Genomic DNA, 17,462 nt, shown 5'->3' on the forward strand with positions numbered 1-17,462 from the left:
TGCACTGTTTGGAGCAGATAGAGGAGAAAAGGAAAAGGGGGGCTTTACTATACGGGAACCACAACACGTAATAAAGAATGAATCACTATATTTCTTTTCTTTTGTTTTTCTGTGGATCACACCATACCATTGGCGTTTCAAAAAAAAAAAAAAGAACACAGGTATTATTGGCACTAGCTGATCCATGAAAGATGAGCTGCCGGTTTCATTGCTTGCTGCGCTTCTTAGCTTCACTGTAAAGAACCACCCCTATGACAGTGAGCGTGTAGCCCAGCATCCCAGTTACAGACACGGGGTTCTTGAAGATGAGGATGGAGATCACAACTGCAACGGCACCTTTTGCGTTGCCCAGGACCTGCAGCCGGATTATATCATGCTCTCAGCATCAGCATTGCATGCATTTCCTTCCTAACCAATAAACCAACTGAATAGAAGGAAGGACGAATCCACATACCTGCAGGGTTAACGCGCTTGTGTGCTTTGTCACCAGGAAGTTGGTCAGATTCACGAAGTAGGCCAAGGAAGAGTTGAAGAGCAGGTACCAGATGATGTTGAAGTCCTTCTTGGCCAGTTCCATGGTGACGGCAACGACATTATCCTCCATGAAGATGGTTGCAGGGACCAGGAGAATAACAGCGATTGGCGCCATGTACATGAGCAGGTTCATGGAGTTGATCTTCTCCCTGCGAGTTGGGTTGCTTCTTCAGTACAGCATGCAAGTTGGGAACATAGATAGCTGGTGGTGTGGTGGATTGCCTACCCGTCGGAAGACATGAGAATCCCTTGCAGGACTGTCTTCAGTGCCCTTGCGGCGGTTGCTCCAACGCACATGATGAACCCAAACAGATTGAAGCTGGGCTCTCCCTGCAATCACAAGGATGACCAGGTCATTCGACTCAGGATCGGACTCAGCTTTAGAGATGATGAATGATGATCAGAGCTGCACGATTCTATTACATCAGTTGCAAGCATGTGTGTATGATGGCATTGGCAGGCAGAATGGTTTCCTCATATTGTCCATCCAACAAGGCAATGCGATCAAAGTGATGTGAGAATTGCACGATTCAGGTCAATCTTTTTTGAGAATTGAAAATCAAGCACAGATCCGGGAATTGGGGATCTCATCTCGTGTAATAATTTGATTGATTGAATGAATGCCAACTTACGCCGCTGGCGATGATGACTCCGGTGACGACGGGCACGAGCGCGAGGTAGGTGAGCAAGGACTCGCGCTTGACGGTGATGAGGTAGGCGAAGACGGCGGTGAAGAAGGGGGTGGTGGCGCCGACGGCCTGGTTGAAGGAGACGGGGAGGTAGCGGAGGGAGATGTTGCCGGAGACGACGGAGGCGCAGAAGACGAGGCTGAGCGCGGCGATCTTGGCGAGCTGGAGGCGGGAGCGCGGGAGCTGCATGGGGACGAGGCGGAGCCAGGCGATGGCGGCGTAGGAGAAGAGGGAGCAGGCGCCCATGTGGCACATGGTCAGGAAGATGGGGTACTTGAACCCGTAGTTGCTCAGCAGGTACTTGTTCAGCAGCAGCACCCCGATGTTGGAGGAGTACCACGCCGTGACGAGGCCCACCGTGAAGAGCCGGCCCTTGCCGCCGTCCTTGCCACCGCCGGTCATCCTCGACCCTGCTTTATCAGATCCGGGGGTTCGGTTCGGCACTTGGGCCCTGCTGTTGTTTTTCAGATTGTTCGCCGGGCGGGCGGGGGAAGAAGAAGAAGAGAGGCCGGACCCGGGACGGAGGAGGGAGAAGAGAGCCAGGGAGGAGGAAGGTGGAGGAGAGAGAAAGCAAAGGGCTGGCCCTTCTCGCCGTCTCCCTTTATTTTCTTCTGTTTATTTATTTATTTATTACTGTTATTACTTAGTATAGTATTATTCTTTCGATTTTATTAATGCTGTCTATGGATGGATGGATGAGAAATCATCCATAGACCATAGAGATGGATCCATCCATCCATCATCTGAAAGCTTCTTTGCGTGGAAGTGGGTGCACAAAACCTGCACTGCACGAGTTCCGTGGCAACCCAAAGAATGAAACCTTTTTATCTGTTGCCCAAGCGACAGCTATTAAGGGACGGAGGGAGTACTTTCTGTCAAAAGGTGACAATATAACATGATTAACAATAAACATTAACCATCGCGGTAGCATCCTCAATAATTTGATCGATTCATTCTCCAGCTATCCTATTGTATCAAAGCTAGGTGGCTCCAGTCATCACACATCATTTTTTTTCCTTTTCTGTTAGGTTTCACAGATCAAGACACTTGGTTCTTGACATGAAATACAAGAATTGGAGGTGACCTTCCCCATAGAGAGATACTTCAACCACAAATGAACCTTCCTTTTGTGCTGTTCGCAGCATGCAGTCAGTCCAGTGCCACAAAACACTTCTCCTTTTCTCCACGGCAACTAGAGAGGATTAAAAAGAACACTCCAGCGGGTGTACGAACCACAATCACCAATGGACTTGCAAAACATAATCAATAACATCTCTTCCCTGCTACCTAAAAAAATGGACAGCTTCCTCAACTATGCTGTCAGCCAGGAAGCTTGTAGTTCGATTCAAGCTTCACTCACATCTGTAGGATAGCTCCCAAGAACTCTTAGGAAAGTGGCGAATTCCTGAGGAACAAAATGAACCGAGTCACCAACTCACCACTTGCTTACCACAGTGCCATAAATAAAAACTGATAAAGCAATACCTTCAAGTTTCCAAGTGCATTTTGAGCATTTGGATCAGCCATCGAAGCCTCAATATCAACATAGAAGAGGTAGTCAAAGTGCCTGGCTCATCAGTGTGAAAAAAGGGTGATATGAGGGGAGGGGATATCTAGACAAGCAGTTTACAGAAAAATCTCAGATTCTGTATTCTCAAAGAAACTTTAGTGAGTAGATTAGTTCCTACTTCAGCGGTGCAGAGCAATTGTCATCAGCTACACGTAGAGGCCTTTTCTTGTGTGGACGGCTTTCCATCTGCAGAACATAACGTTGCAGCACTGATAAATTCTCTCTTTCGAAAATGGAAAACCAACCATCAGAGTGTTTAGGAATGAAAATTTCAAAGATACCTTTGTGAGATTGATTTTCCGCAAAGCAAACACCGCAAGTGCTTTGAAGAGTTGCCCAGGTCCTTCTTCCAAAGAGAAGACAATGCTAGTCTGGAGATCACCAATTTGTATCATTAAACTACCAAAGAGTGGATCATGAACACGTCAAAGATTTCCTTCATCTCGTACCTTGAATGGCTTGTCTGTGCGAGGAATAATGGGTTCTCGAGCCAGCATCATAAAACGGGTGACATTGTCTGTGTCATCCTTTACAAGGAGTTAGGTCGCTCTTTCAAGAAAATAAGGAATGGTCTCATAAAAATTCAGTAGGAAACTTAGTATACCTGGATGTTTTCTGCTAGAATATCGAGTCCATAAAGCTCAGCAGCTAATGAACTAGCAACTGCACCAGTGTCTTGGAGCTTCTGTTCCGCAATAAGCTAGAAAAGGCATGTACGGATAATAATTAACTAACATCCAGATAATAGATTCAGCGTATCAGGTAAAATGTACCTTTGCGGCGCCTGCCGTATCATCAACAGCTTCCCTATGCTCAATTCCTAACTTGGTGAGTGTTTGTTCGCATTGTGCAAGAGCCTAATTGTAATAATTGATGCATAGAGAGTGCAGCATTAGTTTTTTTCTTTAAGAAAAAAGATAAAAGGGGAAAAAAAGAGAAAGGTCTTAATTACTTGGGGATGGCTCATAGCGCTTCGCAAGTTTTGAATCTTGACTCCTGGATTTGCCAGCAAGCAATGGCGAACTGCAAGACGTACCTCACCAACGATGTGCAACCTATGTCGAAGTAGAAGGTCATAGTTGCGATGTATGCTACCACCTAAGGAGTTCTCAAGAGGTAATACTGCCCGATCAGCAACGCATCCTTCGACGGCCTGTGGTGTTAGAGAAGATCGGGTTGGATCGCATCATCAGCAGAACGCCAGAACCCTCAAGTAAGTAGATGAGCAAGGGGTGTGTACCTGGAAGGCGGTCTCGAAGTACTCACAGGGCACGGTGTGACAGCTCGGGTAGGCCTTCCTGGCGGCCGCCTCGCTGTAGGCTCCGGGGCAACCCTAAACACTCGTAATGAATAATTCCAATGATGCTAAAGATATCCTTAATTGATGGAGAAAGGGGTGAAGAGGTTGGCGACGGACCTGGTATGCGACCTTCAACCCGTCCCCAGTCGGCTCCATGAGATCCGCGGTGGTGAGAGGCCCTGCTTGGTTCAGTCGCGCATTTCATCATCATGAATTCAATTGTTCATAGAGAGGCGAGGTGATCTTACGTGGCAGCGAGATGGGGTCGCGGGAGGCCGGAACGGGCAGATCGCCGGTGGCGGAGGCGGAGATGGAGCGGCGGCTGGCGCGCAGGGGCATAGAGAGGGTGCGGGGAGGCTGGCGGCGGGCTCCTCCTTCCCGTCCCGTGGGGGGGATCGGGGGTGAGGACGCCGTGGCCACCATCCTGTATTCCTGTCCTGCTGGCTGCTGCTGCTCTGCCCTCTGCTCTCTTGGACTCCGGAAATAGGCAAGTGGGGTTGGTTGGTGGCCTTCTTCCTCGGTTCCATAATCATTTTTACCGGCTCGGCTCCTGTGTTCACGGAAGCCACCATCGTGGTTCCTCCCGACTTGTACGTGACAGGAGCCGGAGCATAAAGACGGCCTTAGTCATATCAGAAAGTGTTTTTGTTTTTCAGCTATATTAGCTGAATGTTTATGTTTAAACAAATAAGTATTTTTCTTCATATCCTGAGACGCTCTGCTTTTATTTGAATTTACTCCGAATCCTGCGGCTGCTTTCTTTACCCTCCGCACCAATCAAAGATTATTCATCAGTCCAGGCAAACGTTTGTCATCATCAATCAAAGATAGATGAGCAGAGGGCACCCGCTTAATAAATAGATGGATAGATAAAAGGCTGGACCAAGCAAGGAAAGAACCATGACATTACACACTGCACCCTCAGCTGAATAAAATTCAGAAATCACATTACGCTAACCGTTCCACAGAAACACACAAAAGATGGTCTGCCTCACAAGGCCGAACCAATGTTTATTACAGCCACCACACTCTTCTCTGGTTCGTAACAGTCTCGGGTGCCAAATTGACAGAATGGTAACCCCCTTTCCCTTGTCTGGCTGGAAGCACCTTACGCCTCAGCAAATCTGCAATCAAGAAAACATATCCACATTACTGCTCTGCCATCTGCCTTAGTGTTCAAGCAGTAGTAGCAAACAAGCATTCTTCGTGGTCTGGACCTTCCACCACGACTTACCCCAATTCAGAAAGCTTCAGGTGGGCCTCAGCATAGTCAGCAAAGAAGGCGTCCTCATCCTACAAACCGGGCAAAATCTTCCAGGTTAGAACTTACAAGGGTGAGCTGAAATCTCCAACAAGGTGCAAGAATCAAACATATACCGCTGCGTATTTCTCAACAAGCGGGCGGAAGGATGGGTCAGAAAGGAGGGCTTTGTCACTTGGCAGCTGCAGAAGGCCTTCCTTCTCACCACTCAGGAGCTCCCTGTCAGAGTATTCAACATTTCAACTTTAATAACACCTATGTCAAGGAGTTCGTGCTCCAGGATTGTAATAAGGCCATTACTCAATCAATAGAGCCCTCACTTTCCCAGTAAGGAAAAAAAAAAGCTAATTAACTTTCAGTTTAAGCAGCAAAACACAGAACGACAAGAAATAAGGAGTCTCCTTTGAAAGAAACACCTCACTTACTTGAAGTAAGAGTTGTCAAAAATCAAAGGGTTGGAAGTCCAGGCTCCCTCAAAGCCAGACCTATCCTTGTGGCATCTTCCCTACAAGAGATAGTCAATTATGCATAAGCACAACCTGTTAAGTTCTCTAGCACAAAAATACAGAGACTAGTTGAACAATTCAACAAACCAGGGTGTGACCACCAGAAAGCGCAACAATGTCCTGGTCACTCAAACCCATCTGTGTGGAGAACACCTGCCTAAGGTGGTCCGAACCTGATACAAGAGACCCCAACCAGTAAGTCCATCTACCACATTCCTACCAATTGATGACAAATATAAGTAACAAATTTTTTCTCACTTCATCCTTGACACAACAAAGAAGGCAATCCAAGAACACTAAGTTAGATAACGTTTAAGCATTTTGCATCAATTGAGGTGTTCCTTTTTTCAAAAGAAGGATGCCGCATAATGCACCCAGAAGCACGCAAACGCTGTGGAACAAGACACCCAACATGAAAACAGATTAAAAAAAATTGTATCACAAAATGCAAGAAATCGTAATCAAATACTTGCTACTGCAACTCTAGTTGCTAAATTGTCCTATTTGAAAAGGAAGGTATTATTTTGAAACCTTTTCCACGTCAATAGAATACAATTAGCATAATATGATGCCAGAATTTCAGTAATATCAGAGGTATTTTTTAACTGTACCTTGGGTGGCATCAGGAAGGCGGCCTTCTGGTGGAGGCTCAGGCTTGTCCTACAGAATAAAAACAATGATTTCATCAACATCCACATCTAGATGAAAAATAAAGTAAAGAAACAGCAAGTCTAAATCAATGCATAATAACATATTCCCAATGGGAGATAATGTAACATCTTTTTTTTTGAGGTCATGTAACATCTATAACGAGCAAATACAAATACTATTAACGGAAGGCAAGAGTCCTAGGCGACAATATCTTACAAGTTATAAGACAAGAGATGTAGCTCATTACTAATTACACGCTTATTATCTGCTTGAACCTGGGCCAGTGAATAATTGTTACATCGACAGAATGAGCAATACATGAAACAAACATGCAATAATTGCATTTAAAGCATATGGGCCTACGCAGAAGATCAATTGGCTCCATTATCACCTTATGATCACTGCTCTCTCATGAAATGCAGTGATAATGTAATCGGGGCAATTTTGCTTGGCAAAACCAACACAGCATCACCAGAATTTTTACACGTCATATCTAGGCCCTAGGGTAAAGGAATGTGATGTAGACACTTAATCTAGGAATTGCCAATCTATCAACAGTACAACCAACCAACATAATATGGGATTGCAAATAATTAGCATCACATGAATGCAGAGCTTTTGAACAAAGACAATAATCCCGCACATCTGCATATGTCAACTACGCAGGTGCAGTTGGTAGGCAGAGAATAAGGTCTGCTTGCTTAAACCCTAGCAAAATCTCTGGGTCGTGGTGGGTTGGGTTGGGGCAGGAGCACGATTTGTGTGATGATAAAAGGAAGAAGGAATATGTCTGACCTGCCTCCCTGGGTGGAAGGGGACATCAGGGCCGCCGGTGACCTCAACGGCAACGACTCCGGCGAGCTGCAGCGCCGTAAGAGGGAAAGTTGTTACTCGATCTGGAATAGAAACCGCAATCTGAGCAGGCGGGCGGGCGGGCAGGTAACCTGGTAGAAGTCAGCGTAGGATATGGTGGGGAACTGCTCCTTGATGGGCTCGAGCAGCCTGACGGCGATGTCGAGTCCGGCGTTGGCTCCGTGCGCCAGCTCGGCGGGGTCCTTCATGGTGCCGAAGGGGCCCCCTGTCTTGGTGCCGACATCGAAGGTGCCAGCGGAGTGCCAGCTGCGAGGGGTGAGTGGGAGGTGAGAAGCACAAGCCAGATCGGGGAATGGGGCGGTTGGGGGAGGCGGCTTACGCGAGGCGGAGCATGAGCGGGGCGCAGTTCTTCTCGGCGATGAGGCCGCGGAGCCTGCGCTTGGCCTTGTCGATCGCCTTGAGGTAGTCCTCGCTGACCGTGGGGTAGGCCTTCACCATGGCTGACGTCACGATGCGCAGGAAGGGGACTACGGGGGGTGAGGAAGGAGACGGCCGGGGAATGGAATGGATGGCCTGGCCTGGCCGCGTTATATACGCGTAGACCTGGGGAAGCTTCTAGTAGCGACATCGAGGCCGTTGGGCGGCCGATCGTGCGGCCCTGATCGGGAGGGGGCCCACTGGACCGGCGTGCTGGCCTGCTCGGACGGTTCTGCCCCTTTCCCGGATCCTGTTGCGCCCCTTCCCAAGATCCAGTCAGAGCATCCGGGGCGGGCATTCCGGTAATTTGGGACGAGGGGTGTGTGTGAACACGGCAGGTGCGCGGAGATTCCTCCGGGGAGAGGTGCCGCGTGGTGGTGGGGGCACCCGATTGACCTTGCCCAGTTGGCCCACGTCGGTTGGGCCGCCTCCCCTGCTGCATTTTTCTTGCCGCTCCGCCGGATTACCAGTTAATCATGCATTTTTTTCCTCTAAAAAAAGTTAATCATGCATCCTCTCGAAAAGAAAAGAATGGCTGACGGTCGAGTAGGCAGGCGCTACACCTGAAGCTAAGAGCCTGCTTGAATGTTTGCCCAGCCAAAATCATCCATGGTCCGCATCGGCAACACGAGACAAGACGACGAGAGAAAGCACCAAAGCCACTTCCTAGTTTTCTTCACCACCTGCATACGCCTCTCATGGTATTGGCATTCGGCTGTGAGTGGCAGCATGCGCGGTCACCAAACCAACACGACTTACCACCCAAACTACTCACTCTACTACTTTCAAAAACGCAATGACTCCTTGAGACTATGCTCTGTGTGTGTTTGTGGCCAAAGTTTACCATTCCCAATCGGATCCACTATCTAGTACTCTTTCTTTACAAATTGATTGAGGCTGCCAGTGGCATTGGGGCAACGCAAAAACACCTTTGCCGTGTTCAGGATGTAACACAGCCGCTACATCTGCTCCTGGACGATGTTATAAACAGATATCAATATCTCCACACTGATCAGGATGATAATAAGCCATTCCAGGAAATCCGACTTCCTGTTCTGGAGGATCTCCTGAAGAAACCTGATGTTGTGCTGCCAATTTCAAAAAATATACCACGCATCAGAGACACACAACCATAAAGTCAAATTTCAAATATTCTGCATCACACCACCAGCCTTACCTCCACAAATTTCAACTTAAAGTCAAGGTTTCCAAATCTTTGGGTCAGCTCATATTCATCTCGAAGGTATTCCCAGATCTGAGCATAGTTTGCGTTTTTCCATGCTATGTCTGACCTGGAATCCACAGAGGTCTAGTGTAAATGTGTGCTCAAAAATAAACATAAGAGTTCATCTCAATGTCAAAGAACCCCAACAACTATGGCAGGTAGCATTAAAACATGGAGAAAACTGGAAAAAGAAATTAAATTATAAGAAACAGACAAGTCAAATTCAGATCTCACATGGAAACTGAACTAGTAATCTTCTTTTTTTAACTCACCAAAGGCAGGCCAAATGAAACACGTCCTTGTGCCCCGCAATATTACAAGGCAACAAATTTCAGAGAAAACTTTACCTCTGACATTCATGCAATGCTTAATTAGTAATTTGGTTTCATTCTTTACAACAATTGTGCGAGCTCAGTCTTTTTCCACCTACTTTACAAACTTGTACAGCATCACACAAAATTAAAAGTAAACTAAAAAATATAGAAAAAGCTTGTCTCTGATATCACTAAGCAGCAGTTTCATGGACACCAGTGTACATGTCTGACTACAGGATGCAAGTATGCAACATCAACTTCTCTGGCAGGAGAATGCACATGTAAATTGAAAGAACAACAGGGCAGTCAAATGTTGCATGCAACAAAACAATTGAAAAGGCAAAGAAAGAATATTAACCTTTATTGTCAGGGGAACGGAACAAGGAATATTCATAGATTATTTGCATTTAGGAAAACTCAAATACTACTCAGCATGAAGCTATCATACCTCTCAAAGAGTCCAAGCTTAAGAATAACATCTGCCAAGTTAGAGTTGGCCTTCCCTACGAGCTGGAAAAGCTTCTTCCTTTCCATAGTGAAGGTGCCAGTTTTTTCCATTCCACGATTGATATCTGTGAACTCAGCTACCATTCCATCCACCTATCAACAAAGATAGTTGGTTAGATTTCTTAACGTACAATCATAATTCACAAGACATCTGCTACTGAATTATATTTATACGTACTTGACGGATATAGTAGTCAAGAGCAATACTCTGACCTAGAACGCTTCCAATGGTGCGGATTCCATCAATGCTCAGATCCCTAAGCACAATATAGTCAAGACCACCCTGCATCCATGTCTCCAAGGTAGGCTTCTCAACAACAGCATAATCTGCAGTTGGAAGATTTTAAGGTTGTGTCACGGACATGCTAACGTTTAGATGACGCAACAGCACCCTCAATGATAGATGCAAAGAAGAAGCAACAATACAAATCAAGAACAGTGCTCTCTGCAAAGTAATGCAGCGGGGCAGTAAACCTGTGTATATCTATATAAGTCAAGAACAGTTCTTGTCGCAAAACTTACCATAAACCTTGGGTATCACAATCTGCAAATCAGTAACTCCAGGTATCATGGGATATTTTTGTCTGCAATTGTTGATTGAAGGATGCTATAGACGTACAATAGAGTATAACCTTCTATAGATGCCTCTTATACCATGAGATATATTTTACTTATAATGGTATCTCCCCATTTAACTTTATTAGGATAGTACTGATGCAAGGAAATAATGATAACATCCAAAGCAGATAAAAGAACAGGAAACTCTACTCCTTCAGGGTAAGTGCTCTTGGGCTTACCATCCTTTCTCATCTCTGGAAGTAAACCTGATGCATGCTTCTCGACAATGTTTAGGTATCCATCTGCTTCATGATCAGAAACATTAAACAGCACGATGGACCCATATTGGAAAACGACCATGTAGTGACAATGGCTCTCATCTATGACACCAGACTTAAAACCCTGTGAAATGATGATAATAACAAATCCAGTAAGTATCTACTCTCTGCCAGGTCCTTACCAGACAATCTCTGAAAAATAGACAAAGATCTTTAAAATAAAGGCAATAAGTATATCATGCAACGACTAACGATGATTCTATAATCTGCTTGAAACTATTCGCATTGTTCTCATTGTACGGTAAATACAAGACGATGAGCTCTCCAGAAGCATAATATGAGCATATTATACAAAGACAATCATCATATGCTACCGAAATGCTGTGTCAGGAAACAACAAAAGACAGACCCAACTCCATCTTAACTTGCAATTCCAGTGAGCATAGGCAAATCAAGAATGGAGCTTTCAGATAGCCTTCTGCAAAGGCCTACACTATGACAAATGAAGCACAACATCCAAAAGGCCATTTACACTACCAGACACTAAGACTGCAGGGAACAGTAAAATTCAGCCTGGTGCAGTGTTTCAAACTTTGAATTCAACATTGCAAATAAAGGAAATGTAGACAGCAGGACACATTAGCTTCCTTTCGGTCAGGGAACAGTAAAATTCAGCCTGGCACGGTGTTTCAAACAATCAAACTTCGAATTCAACGTTGTGGATAAAGGAAATGTAGAGAGCAGGACACATTTAGATTTCTTGGGGTTTCAGTTTTAAATATCTCCCAGACAATAGATTCATCAAGAGCCTGCAGTTCGAATATTAGATTTTGCTTTGCATACCATAATACGTCTTCAACATCTGCTGATTCTACCGTGATAAGGAAATGTGGCTGCAGGGAGGATTGGGTTAGTTAGCTACCTCGGGGTCTCCCTTGACATCGTAGTATCTAAGGACGACGTAGTTGGTGGCACGCGATGTGGGTGGGATGACATTGAAGGAATTCTGGGACTGGAGGCTCCGCAGGTCGATGCTGCGAGAGGCCCATCAACCATCAGTTCATCGCGGAGCCCGGAACAAGCAGATTGGCGGAGAGGGGAAATTGCAATACCTGGTGCATAGGAAGAACGCCTTGACGGGGACGACCCTTGTCTGGTTCTCCTGTGCTACCTCGAGAAGGTGCTCGTGGTAGTAGGCCTCGTCGTCGGAGGCGAGCTCCTCCGGCGGCGGCGGGGGCAAGGGTGCGGGCGGGGGTCCCTGGTCCTTGGAGTCGAGGTGGTCCCTCCCGGGGACCGGGGCGGGGGAGACGGAGGCGAAGGGGCGGAGGAGGAGGCGCGACGGGGCGCTGGCAGGATGGGGAGGCGGGAGGCGGCGCGGGCGGAGGAGGAGGAAGGAGGATGGGAGGCGGGGAGGAGGCGGCGGGGGGCGAAGGGCTAGGGTTTGGAGGGCTCTGCTTGTGGTGCGGGAGGGGAGGCGGAGGAGGGGCCTCAGGAGGCTTTGGAGCCTCGACGATACCTCCATGGGCGGCCTACTGTACTCTACTCAGCTCTCACTCAAGTCTTCCGCCACATTGCAATTGCAAGCAAAGCAATGGAAGCGGAGGCGGAGGCGGAATGGAGCCGGTGGAGGTGGACGACGACGGGGTGAGTGGGCCCGTCTTCTTTCTTGAAGCTCACGTCCAACTTCATGGGCTCTTTAGGCCCATCATCGTCAGTAGCCGAGAGAGAAGAGCGGTCCAGCCCAAATAAAGAAGCCAGCCCAGTTCAGGGATGCTGGTATCGAACGTGGAACTGGAACCCTCCACGATGCATAGCCAATTGATCCTCTTCTGCCTCCCCAGTACGTACGCATAGGTTGTCGAATAATTAGACAATTACAACATTAAGGTCCTGTTTGGCACAGCTCCACTCCTAAACTCCAACAACTATATCAAAAAATTCAGCCAAACACTCTAACTCCAAAACTTCATGGAGTTGCCAACTCCATGAAGCTGTAATGCAAATGGAGGTGGAGTTTTGGAGCACCTCTTTTGCTACTCCAGAAACCACTCTTTTGAACCTCCTCGTGGAGTTGGTGGATAATTACCCACCAATGCCACTGGTTACATAGAAAAAACGGTTCGTTCTATTTTTCCTCCGAGACTCCACGCGCTCATCTCCACCGCGCTTGCGTCGCCGGCCGCCGGCCGCCGTGGCCCCTCCATCCCGTGCGCTCCGGCCTTGGAGCCCCGCCGCCGGCCGCCCCCACCGCCGCCCGCCCTACCCTCGCCGCCGACCGCACCCTCCGCCGTCCGCCCGATCCCCGCCGCTGGCCGCCCCACCGCCACCCGCCCGAGCCCCACCGCCGCCCGCTCGAGCCCCGCCGCCGGCCGCACCCCCCGCCGCCCGCGCCAGCCGCACCCCCCGCCACCGGCAGCACCACCCACCTGCTGGTGCCTTCCCCTCCTCTTCCTTCGGGTGACCAGTGGGCAACGACAAAGAGAGGAAAAGGAAAGGAGGAAGAAAGGAGGGGAAGAGGATGACAAGTGGGGCCTGAATTGGGAGCAACAATGGCAATTAACACTGAAATTGATTTTTTTTGGAGCTGAGAGTACCTATCTAGCCAAACACCCCATTTCATTTCTGGAGTTCTGGAGTGGAGCTGACTCTACCTGGAGTTTTGGAGTAGAGCAGCTCCACCCAGAGCTGGAGCCATGCCAAACAGGGCCTAAATACCGAATATAAAACATAACTAAGGCTATTCGCAATACAAAATTTCATTGCACAGTTTTCAAGAGCCATGTCATCTAATGATATTTGAGTTGACGAATGAAATTATGTCTCACAATGTAAGGTTTTATTTCACTGTTTTATAGGCTGGCATATGATTTAAGTGCTACACTCAAGTGACTACTAAAAGTTGATGAAATGTTTGGAAATGAAACATAAATACTCTCAATAAGAGTTTCGAACAGTTTCCAAGGCATTGGTAGTCGTGTGCGACGAGTTTCATCTTTATAAATACTATGTCATGTTTATCTAATTTGTTGTTGTGCCACCTTATTAAATGTATATGAAACTCATATAAACTTGCATTAGGAATGGTCTAATATAAACTATAGAATGTAATTCTAGATACCACGAGCAATATAATTAATTAATTAATTATGATCTCATAAAATATATTGAAAAATTGGATAACAGGTGTGCGTAGAGAGAAGTCATGACTAATGCAGATGTGTTCTTCTAACGATAGATCGCAGCAGCCAACGAAAACGACGAAGTCGTAGAAACGGCCGGGGAGATGAGCTATGGTGACGAACTTGATAAGTTGCGGAGAGTACTTCCCCAAAACCTTGATAGTCCTCTCTCGGTGCAGGATCACAAAGGCAAAGGCAGTGGCGGAGCTTGCCAATGATTTGAGGGCGCAGAGGAGGGGGGCAATAAGAGAGAAAAATAGAGCTACAAACCAATTAAATGGTAAAAAAAAAGGAGCTGTTCTTAAGCAAATTTCTGAATAGAGGGGCCATGGCCTACCCTGACCATAGAGAAGCTCCGCTCCTGGGAAAAGGGTTCTAAAGACCCACTCTCTTGTTTACTAGTTCATGCACATGTCGGTGCATGGGAGTAGGCTACGATAACGGTGTAGTAGCAGAAGAGGCAAAATCTTGCCCAGCCAGGCAAGGCAAAATCCAGCAAGGAACCTAAACGCATCATTAGTATTTTCTTACTCTTCTTACAACAACTTTTCATGAGACTTTCATATGCACTACCCGTTTCAAATTACAAGGTGTATTTCATTGAGTTATAGGAAAATGCTTTGACCGAGAATTACTCCATTCATATCCCCATGTGGTCCAAAAATCACAACCATATTTATTAATACAAATCTAGCGACATTGAAATTGTGTCGCAACAAATAGTAATAAACTTATTTACCTCAGTGAATTTTCTGGCCCCTAGCTTGTTTAGCATGTTTATATATTGATCCCTTTGGTTAACAGTGATGCAACTGGAGGGATGCCGTTTCTCTTGATTAAAATGAGGGATAGCTAGAATAGGGTCATGGTTTGACTGCGAATGATGTCATGCACCCGAGTCGTGATTGAACATTATTCTCGGCAATTGGGTCATATGCGAAAAATTGAAGTGCCTTCTTCAGTTGAAGCATGCCTTTTTTTTGTGATTTGAGAGATTTTGAATGAAGCTAAATAGGAGTAACGTCTTCTGGTTTTAACTTCTCAAGTTTAGGATGACGATGACGTTATTTAGGACTTACCTTTGTGCATTAGAGCATTGTAGTCTTTTTTCCCTTTTGATGAGTCGGAGCCTTGTAGTTTTTAAGGAAATATTCGTCATCATGTAAACTTTGTTGTAGCTTTGTCTATATTGGCATATTGCTGCCGAGGTGCATGCACGGCACTGGGCGGACAACATTTTCCGTCCGAGATAAGGATGCAGCTGATGCTCGGGAATATTAGGGAAAGCTTATATTGTGATAGCGAAAACCTAATAAATCTAAAAAAAATACAAGCACATGTGATATTTAGACTTAACCTAGGTGAATAGGTTTCGCTATAAGAAACTTAAGTAATTGAGCTACATTTAGTTCACAACCCATTCTGGATCTTTTAATTTGGTTTACAGCTACACAGACAATAAAAAACTTGCAACTACAAGTGGGAAGTGAGCTCCCAATTTAGTGATCAGTAACTGTGGGGTTTTGGATTAAACCACTTGGGGATGCAAATATTCCACCTGTTTATCTACTAATTAACATCCTTTTGGTCAGTAAAAGACAGGTAAAAAATCCATGTATTTTTTTAGAGTATGTTCCTGAAGCAGTTCACATTTACTGGAGGCTTGATGTTCCTTTATTTCCAATTTGTATGATAAACATGCAAAGTATAGCTTAGCTGATTAGGTTTCTTGTGGTGAAACCTGTCCACCTAGAAAGTTCTCAATTTAGCACGAGTGCTCGCACATTTATGAATTTATTTTAGGAATTAATAGTTCTATGCTTTCATAGTAGGCTCAATCTTTCCGATGTACTCATTAAAGTGATTTGCAAAAAAAAATATGATAAACATATATACTACTCCCTCCTTCCCCAAATACTTTCATATACTACAGATTATGAAAGCAATGTTCATAGACTTTGACTATCATCACAAAGTCACGAGATTAATTGGCCGTTTACCCAGGCTATTAATGTATATTGTCACCGGAAGTTTAAATCCTTGCTCACAACATACATGGCTCATATTGGCCGATTTCGGTCAATCTTGGACTTACTTTACTTGCGAGCCCTTTCTCGTATGTACTCATCGCTAAAACAAGAAGATTACTTGCAACTGCATACATCACAAGAAGCAAGTTTTCTTGCCCTCCAGCTGCATTTCAAAAAATATATTTTTTTAAAAAAAAAGAAAATTGCATCGGGACTTATTTTAATCGGGGAAGAGGTGGGAAGATTATTGAACAGAAAATGTGAGAAGATTGCATTGCCCTCCGGATCTCCAGTGCCATGTGAAGCAAGCTGAGAAAAAAGGCATGAAGCATCAGTGTGAAGTGTGAAGGATGGGGAATATGGAGGATGGGCCGTTGCTCGCTGCCCAAGTCCAACTGAAGGCCAAAGCACTACGAGGAAGGAAGATAAAGCATGAGGAGGCAAAAGGATTCACCTGAAACCACACAAGAGAAAGCAAAAGAAGATGCAAAGGAAGGCACACAAAAGCACTGCTCCTCAGCCACACCAAGCAAAGGATAAGAGAAAGCAGGATGGTGCCTGCAGAATCTCTGATGGCACGCAGCATTGTCCTGCTCCTGCCATGGCTGACGAATCCCAGGCTATGTTAACGATGGACCAGTTCCACCAAGAGTCGTGCGCTAAGTCCACCATGCATTCTCTTCTCCAGCTGGCTTTTGTTACTGTCTTTGAACAGATGGAATGGACGGAACGATGAACGAAGATGCATGGTGGACATGGTAGGGTACCCCGAATATATATCTGGACTGTGGTTGGCTCTTTGGATGCTACACCTTTTGTGTATGGGGGAAGGTGGTGCACAGATAATAGTCAGAGGTATAATTCCTTTTGTTTTTGTTTTTCTTCCTCCAAATCCCCAATCCATCGAGCAAGAAAAGAAAAGAAAAAACAAATTAATTTTTTTTTTGAAAACAGACACCAGCATTGAGCTTAATTTACGCTGCTTGCTTTGGCATTTGCATTGCCTGTTGTTTTTCTTTCTGCAAGAAACATTCCCTTCTGCAGTGCAGGCTAAAGTCGTGCAGTATGTGCTGACTGTTTTTTGAATAAAGGATAGCTATTAACATTCTTCCTCTCTTTGAGCTGCCAAATGGAAAATGCCATCCAGGCACTTGATGTGTGATAATGGTGCAACTCCTGGGCAAGTAATTCCATATATAATCATTGCGAAGCATCCGAGGTGTTATTTGTTGGGATATGCTAGACGAGGTGCCGATTATTGCTAACTTCAAAACATTGCTATTTTTTTAAAAAAAATCAGTAGAAGCACTGCTATATCATATATTCAAGAAGCATGCATAAAGTTTACATAGTTTTTTTTTCTGAGGTAAAAAGTTTACATGGGTTTGATTACATAGAACTCATGCAACATGGAAAACTAGATAGACACTTGAATACATGGAAAGACTAAAGCCCATCTCGCCTACCACAAGCTAGCTTGCTTCCGGAGTTCCATTTCCTTGATCAATGTTACCATCCGCAGTGGATGCTCAGCTTTCCCCTCGAAGAACCTCATGTTTTCGCTCCTTCC

The 17,462-nt window shown here is 45.7% G+C and overlaps 4 protein-coding genes across 4 annotated transcripts; all 4 read right to left on the minus strand.

The window, feature by feature from the left end:
• Window positions 1–144: 144 nt before the first annotated feature.
• Window positions 145–1,821, minus strand: LOC117842943 (probable sugar phosphate/phosphate translocator At3g11320). Its single transcript, XM_034723472.2, has 4 exons — window positions 1,167–1,821; window positions 761–864; window positions 455–683; window positions 145–355 (listed from the first exon to the last, which is right to left on the minus strand). Exons 1-4 carry the CDS (start codon window positions 1,623–1,625, stop codon window positions 206–208), a joined length of 942 nt encoding a protein of 313 aa, XP_034579363.1. The 5' UTR covers window positions 1,626–1,821; the 3' UTR covers window positions 145–205.
• Window positions 1,822–2,148: 327 nt separating this feature from the next.
• On the minus strand, window positions 2,149–4,794 carry LOC117842941 (arogenate dehydratase 2). Its single transcript, XM_034723470.2, has 11 exons — window positions 4,342–4,794; window positions 4,211–4,272; window positions 4,034–4,126; window positions 3,746–3,946; window positions 3,567–3,650; window positions 3,398–3,493; window positions 3,243–3,320; window positions 3,075–3,164; window positions 2,912–2,979; window positions 2,709–2,790; window positions 2,149–2,628 (listed from the first exon to the last, which is right to left on the minus strand). The coding sequence occupies exons 1-11, from the start codon at window positions 4,514–4,516 to the stop codon at window positions 2,569–2,571; spliced, it is 1,089 nt and encodes a 362-aa protein (XP_034579361.1). The 5' UTR covers window positions 4,517–4,794; the 3' UTR covers window positions 2,149–2,568.
• A 149-nt stretch (window positions 4,795–4,943) lies between these two features.
• On the minus strand, window positions 4,944–7,893 carry LOC117842945 (L-ascorbate peroxidase 2, cytosolic). Its single transcript, XM_034723473.2, has 9 exons — window positions 7,704–7,893; window positions 7,456–7,630; window positions 7,307–7,372; window positions 6,472–6,520; window positions 5,948–6,033; window positions 5,780–5,859; window positions 5,471–5,573; window positions 5,328–5,386; window positions 4,944–5,217 (listed from the first exon to the last, which is right to left on the minus strand). The coding sequence occupies exons 1-9, from the start codon at window positions 7,820–7,822 to the stop codon at window positions 5,202–5,204; spliced, it is 753 nt and encodes a 250-aa protein (XP_034579364.1). The 5' UTR covers window positions 7,823–7,893; the 3' UTR covers window positions 4,944–5,201.
• A 730-nt stretch (window positions 7,894–8,623) lies between these two features.
• On the minus strand, window positions 8,624–12,310 carry LOC117842940 (protein RETARDED ROOT GROWTH, mitochondrial). The gene is made up of 7 exons (XM_034723469.2): window positions 11,796–12,310; window positions 11,606–11,717; window positions 10,645–10,807; window positions 10,026–10,174; window positions 9,789–9,940; window positions 8,979–9,093; window positions 8,624–8,889 (listed from the first exon to the last, which is right to left on the minus strand). Exons 1-7 carry the CDS (start codon window positions 12,203–12,205, stop codon window positions 8,761–8,763), a joined length of 1,230 nt encoding a protein of 409 aa, XP_034579360.1. The 5' UTR covers window positions 12,206–12,310; the 3' UTR covers window positions 8,624–8,760.
• Between the last annotated feature and the right edge of the window lie 5,152 nt (window positions 12,311–17,462).

Source organism: Setaria viridis, chromosome 2 (assembly GCF_005286985.2).
Source record: "Setaria viridis chromosome 2, Setaria_viridis_v4.0, whole genome shotgun sequence".
In the NCBI taxonomy this organism is placed as follows: Eukaryota; Viridiplantae; Streptophyta; class Magnoliopsida; order Poales; family Poaceae; genus Setaria; species Setaria viridis.

Excerpts from the sequence above, each read along its gene's own strand:
- LOC117842943 (XM_034723472.2), bottom strand. The coding sequence starts at position 1,625 with ATGACCGGCGGTGGCAAGGACGGCGGCAAGGGCCGGCTCTTCACGGTG. Across the intron at positions 865-1,166 it reads GAGTCATCATCGCCAGCGGC|GGAGAGCCCAGCTTCAATCT; the intron begins GTAAGTTGGCAT and ends TTGTGATTGCAG. Across the intron at positions 356-454 it reads CAAGCGCGTTAACCCTGCAG|GTCCTGGGCAACGCAAAAGG; the intron begins GTATGTGGATTC and ends ATCCGGCTGCAG.
- LOC117842941 (XM_034723470.2), bottom strand. The coding sequence starts at position 4,516 with ATGGTGGCCACGGCGTCCTCACCCCCGATCCCCCCCACGGGACGGGAA. Across the intron at positions 3,651-3,745 it reads GCGCTATGAGCCATCCCCAA|GCTCTTGCACAATGCGAACA; the intron begins GTAATTAAGACC and ends TATTACAATTAG. Across the intron at positions 2,629-2,708 it reads ATGCACTTGGAAACTTGAAG|GAATTCGCCACTTTCCTAAG; the intron begins GTATTGCTTTAT and ends TTTGTTCCTCAG.
- LOC117842945 (XM_034723473.2), bottom strand. The coding sequence starts at position 7,822 with ATGGTGAAGGCCTACCCCACGGTCAGCGAGGACTACCTCAAGGCGATC. Across the intron at positions 7,631-7,703 it reads CCGCTCATGCTCCGCCTCGC|CTGGCACTCCGCTGGCACCT; the intron begins GTAAGCCGCCTC and ends CACCCCTCGCAG. Across the intron at positions 5,574-5,779 it reads TTTGACAACTCTTACTTCAA|GGAGCTCCTGAGTGGTGAGA; the intron begins GTAAGTGAGGTG and ends ATACTCTGACAG.
- LOC117842940 (XM_034723469.2), bottom strand. The coding sequence starts at position 12,205 with ATGGAGGTATCGTCGAGGCTCCAAAGCCTCCTGAGGCCCCTCCTCCGC. Across the intron at positions 10,175-10,644 it reads TCCAGAGATGAGAAAGGATG|ATTATGCTGTTGTTGAGAAG; the intron begins GTAAGCCCAAGA and ends TTCCAACTGCAG. Across the intron at positions 9,094-9,788 it reads AAGCTTGGACTCTTTGAGAG|GTCAGACATAGCATGGAAAA; the intron begins GTATGATAGCTT and ends TGTGGATTCCAG.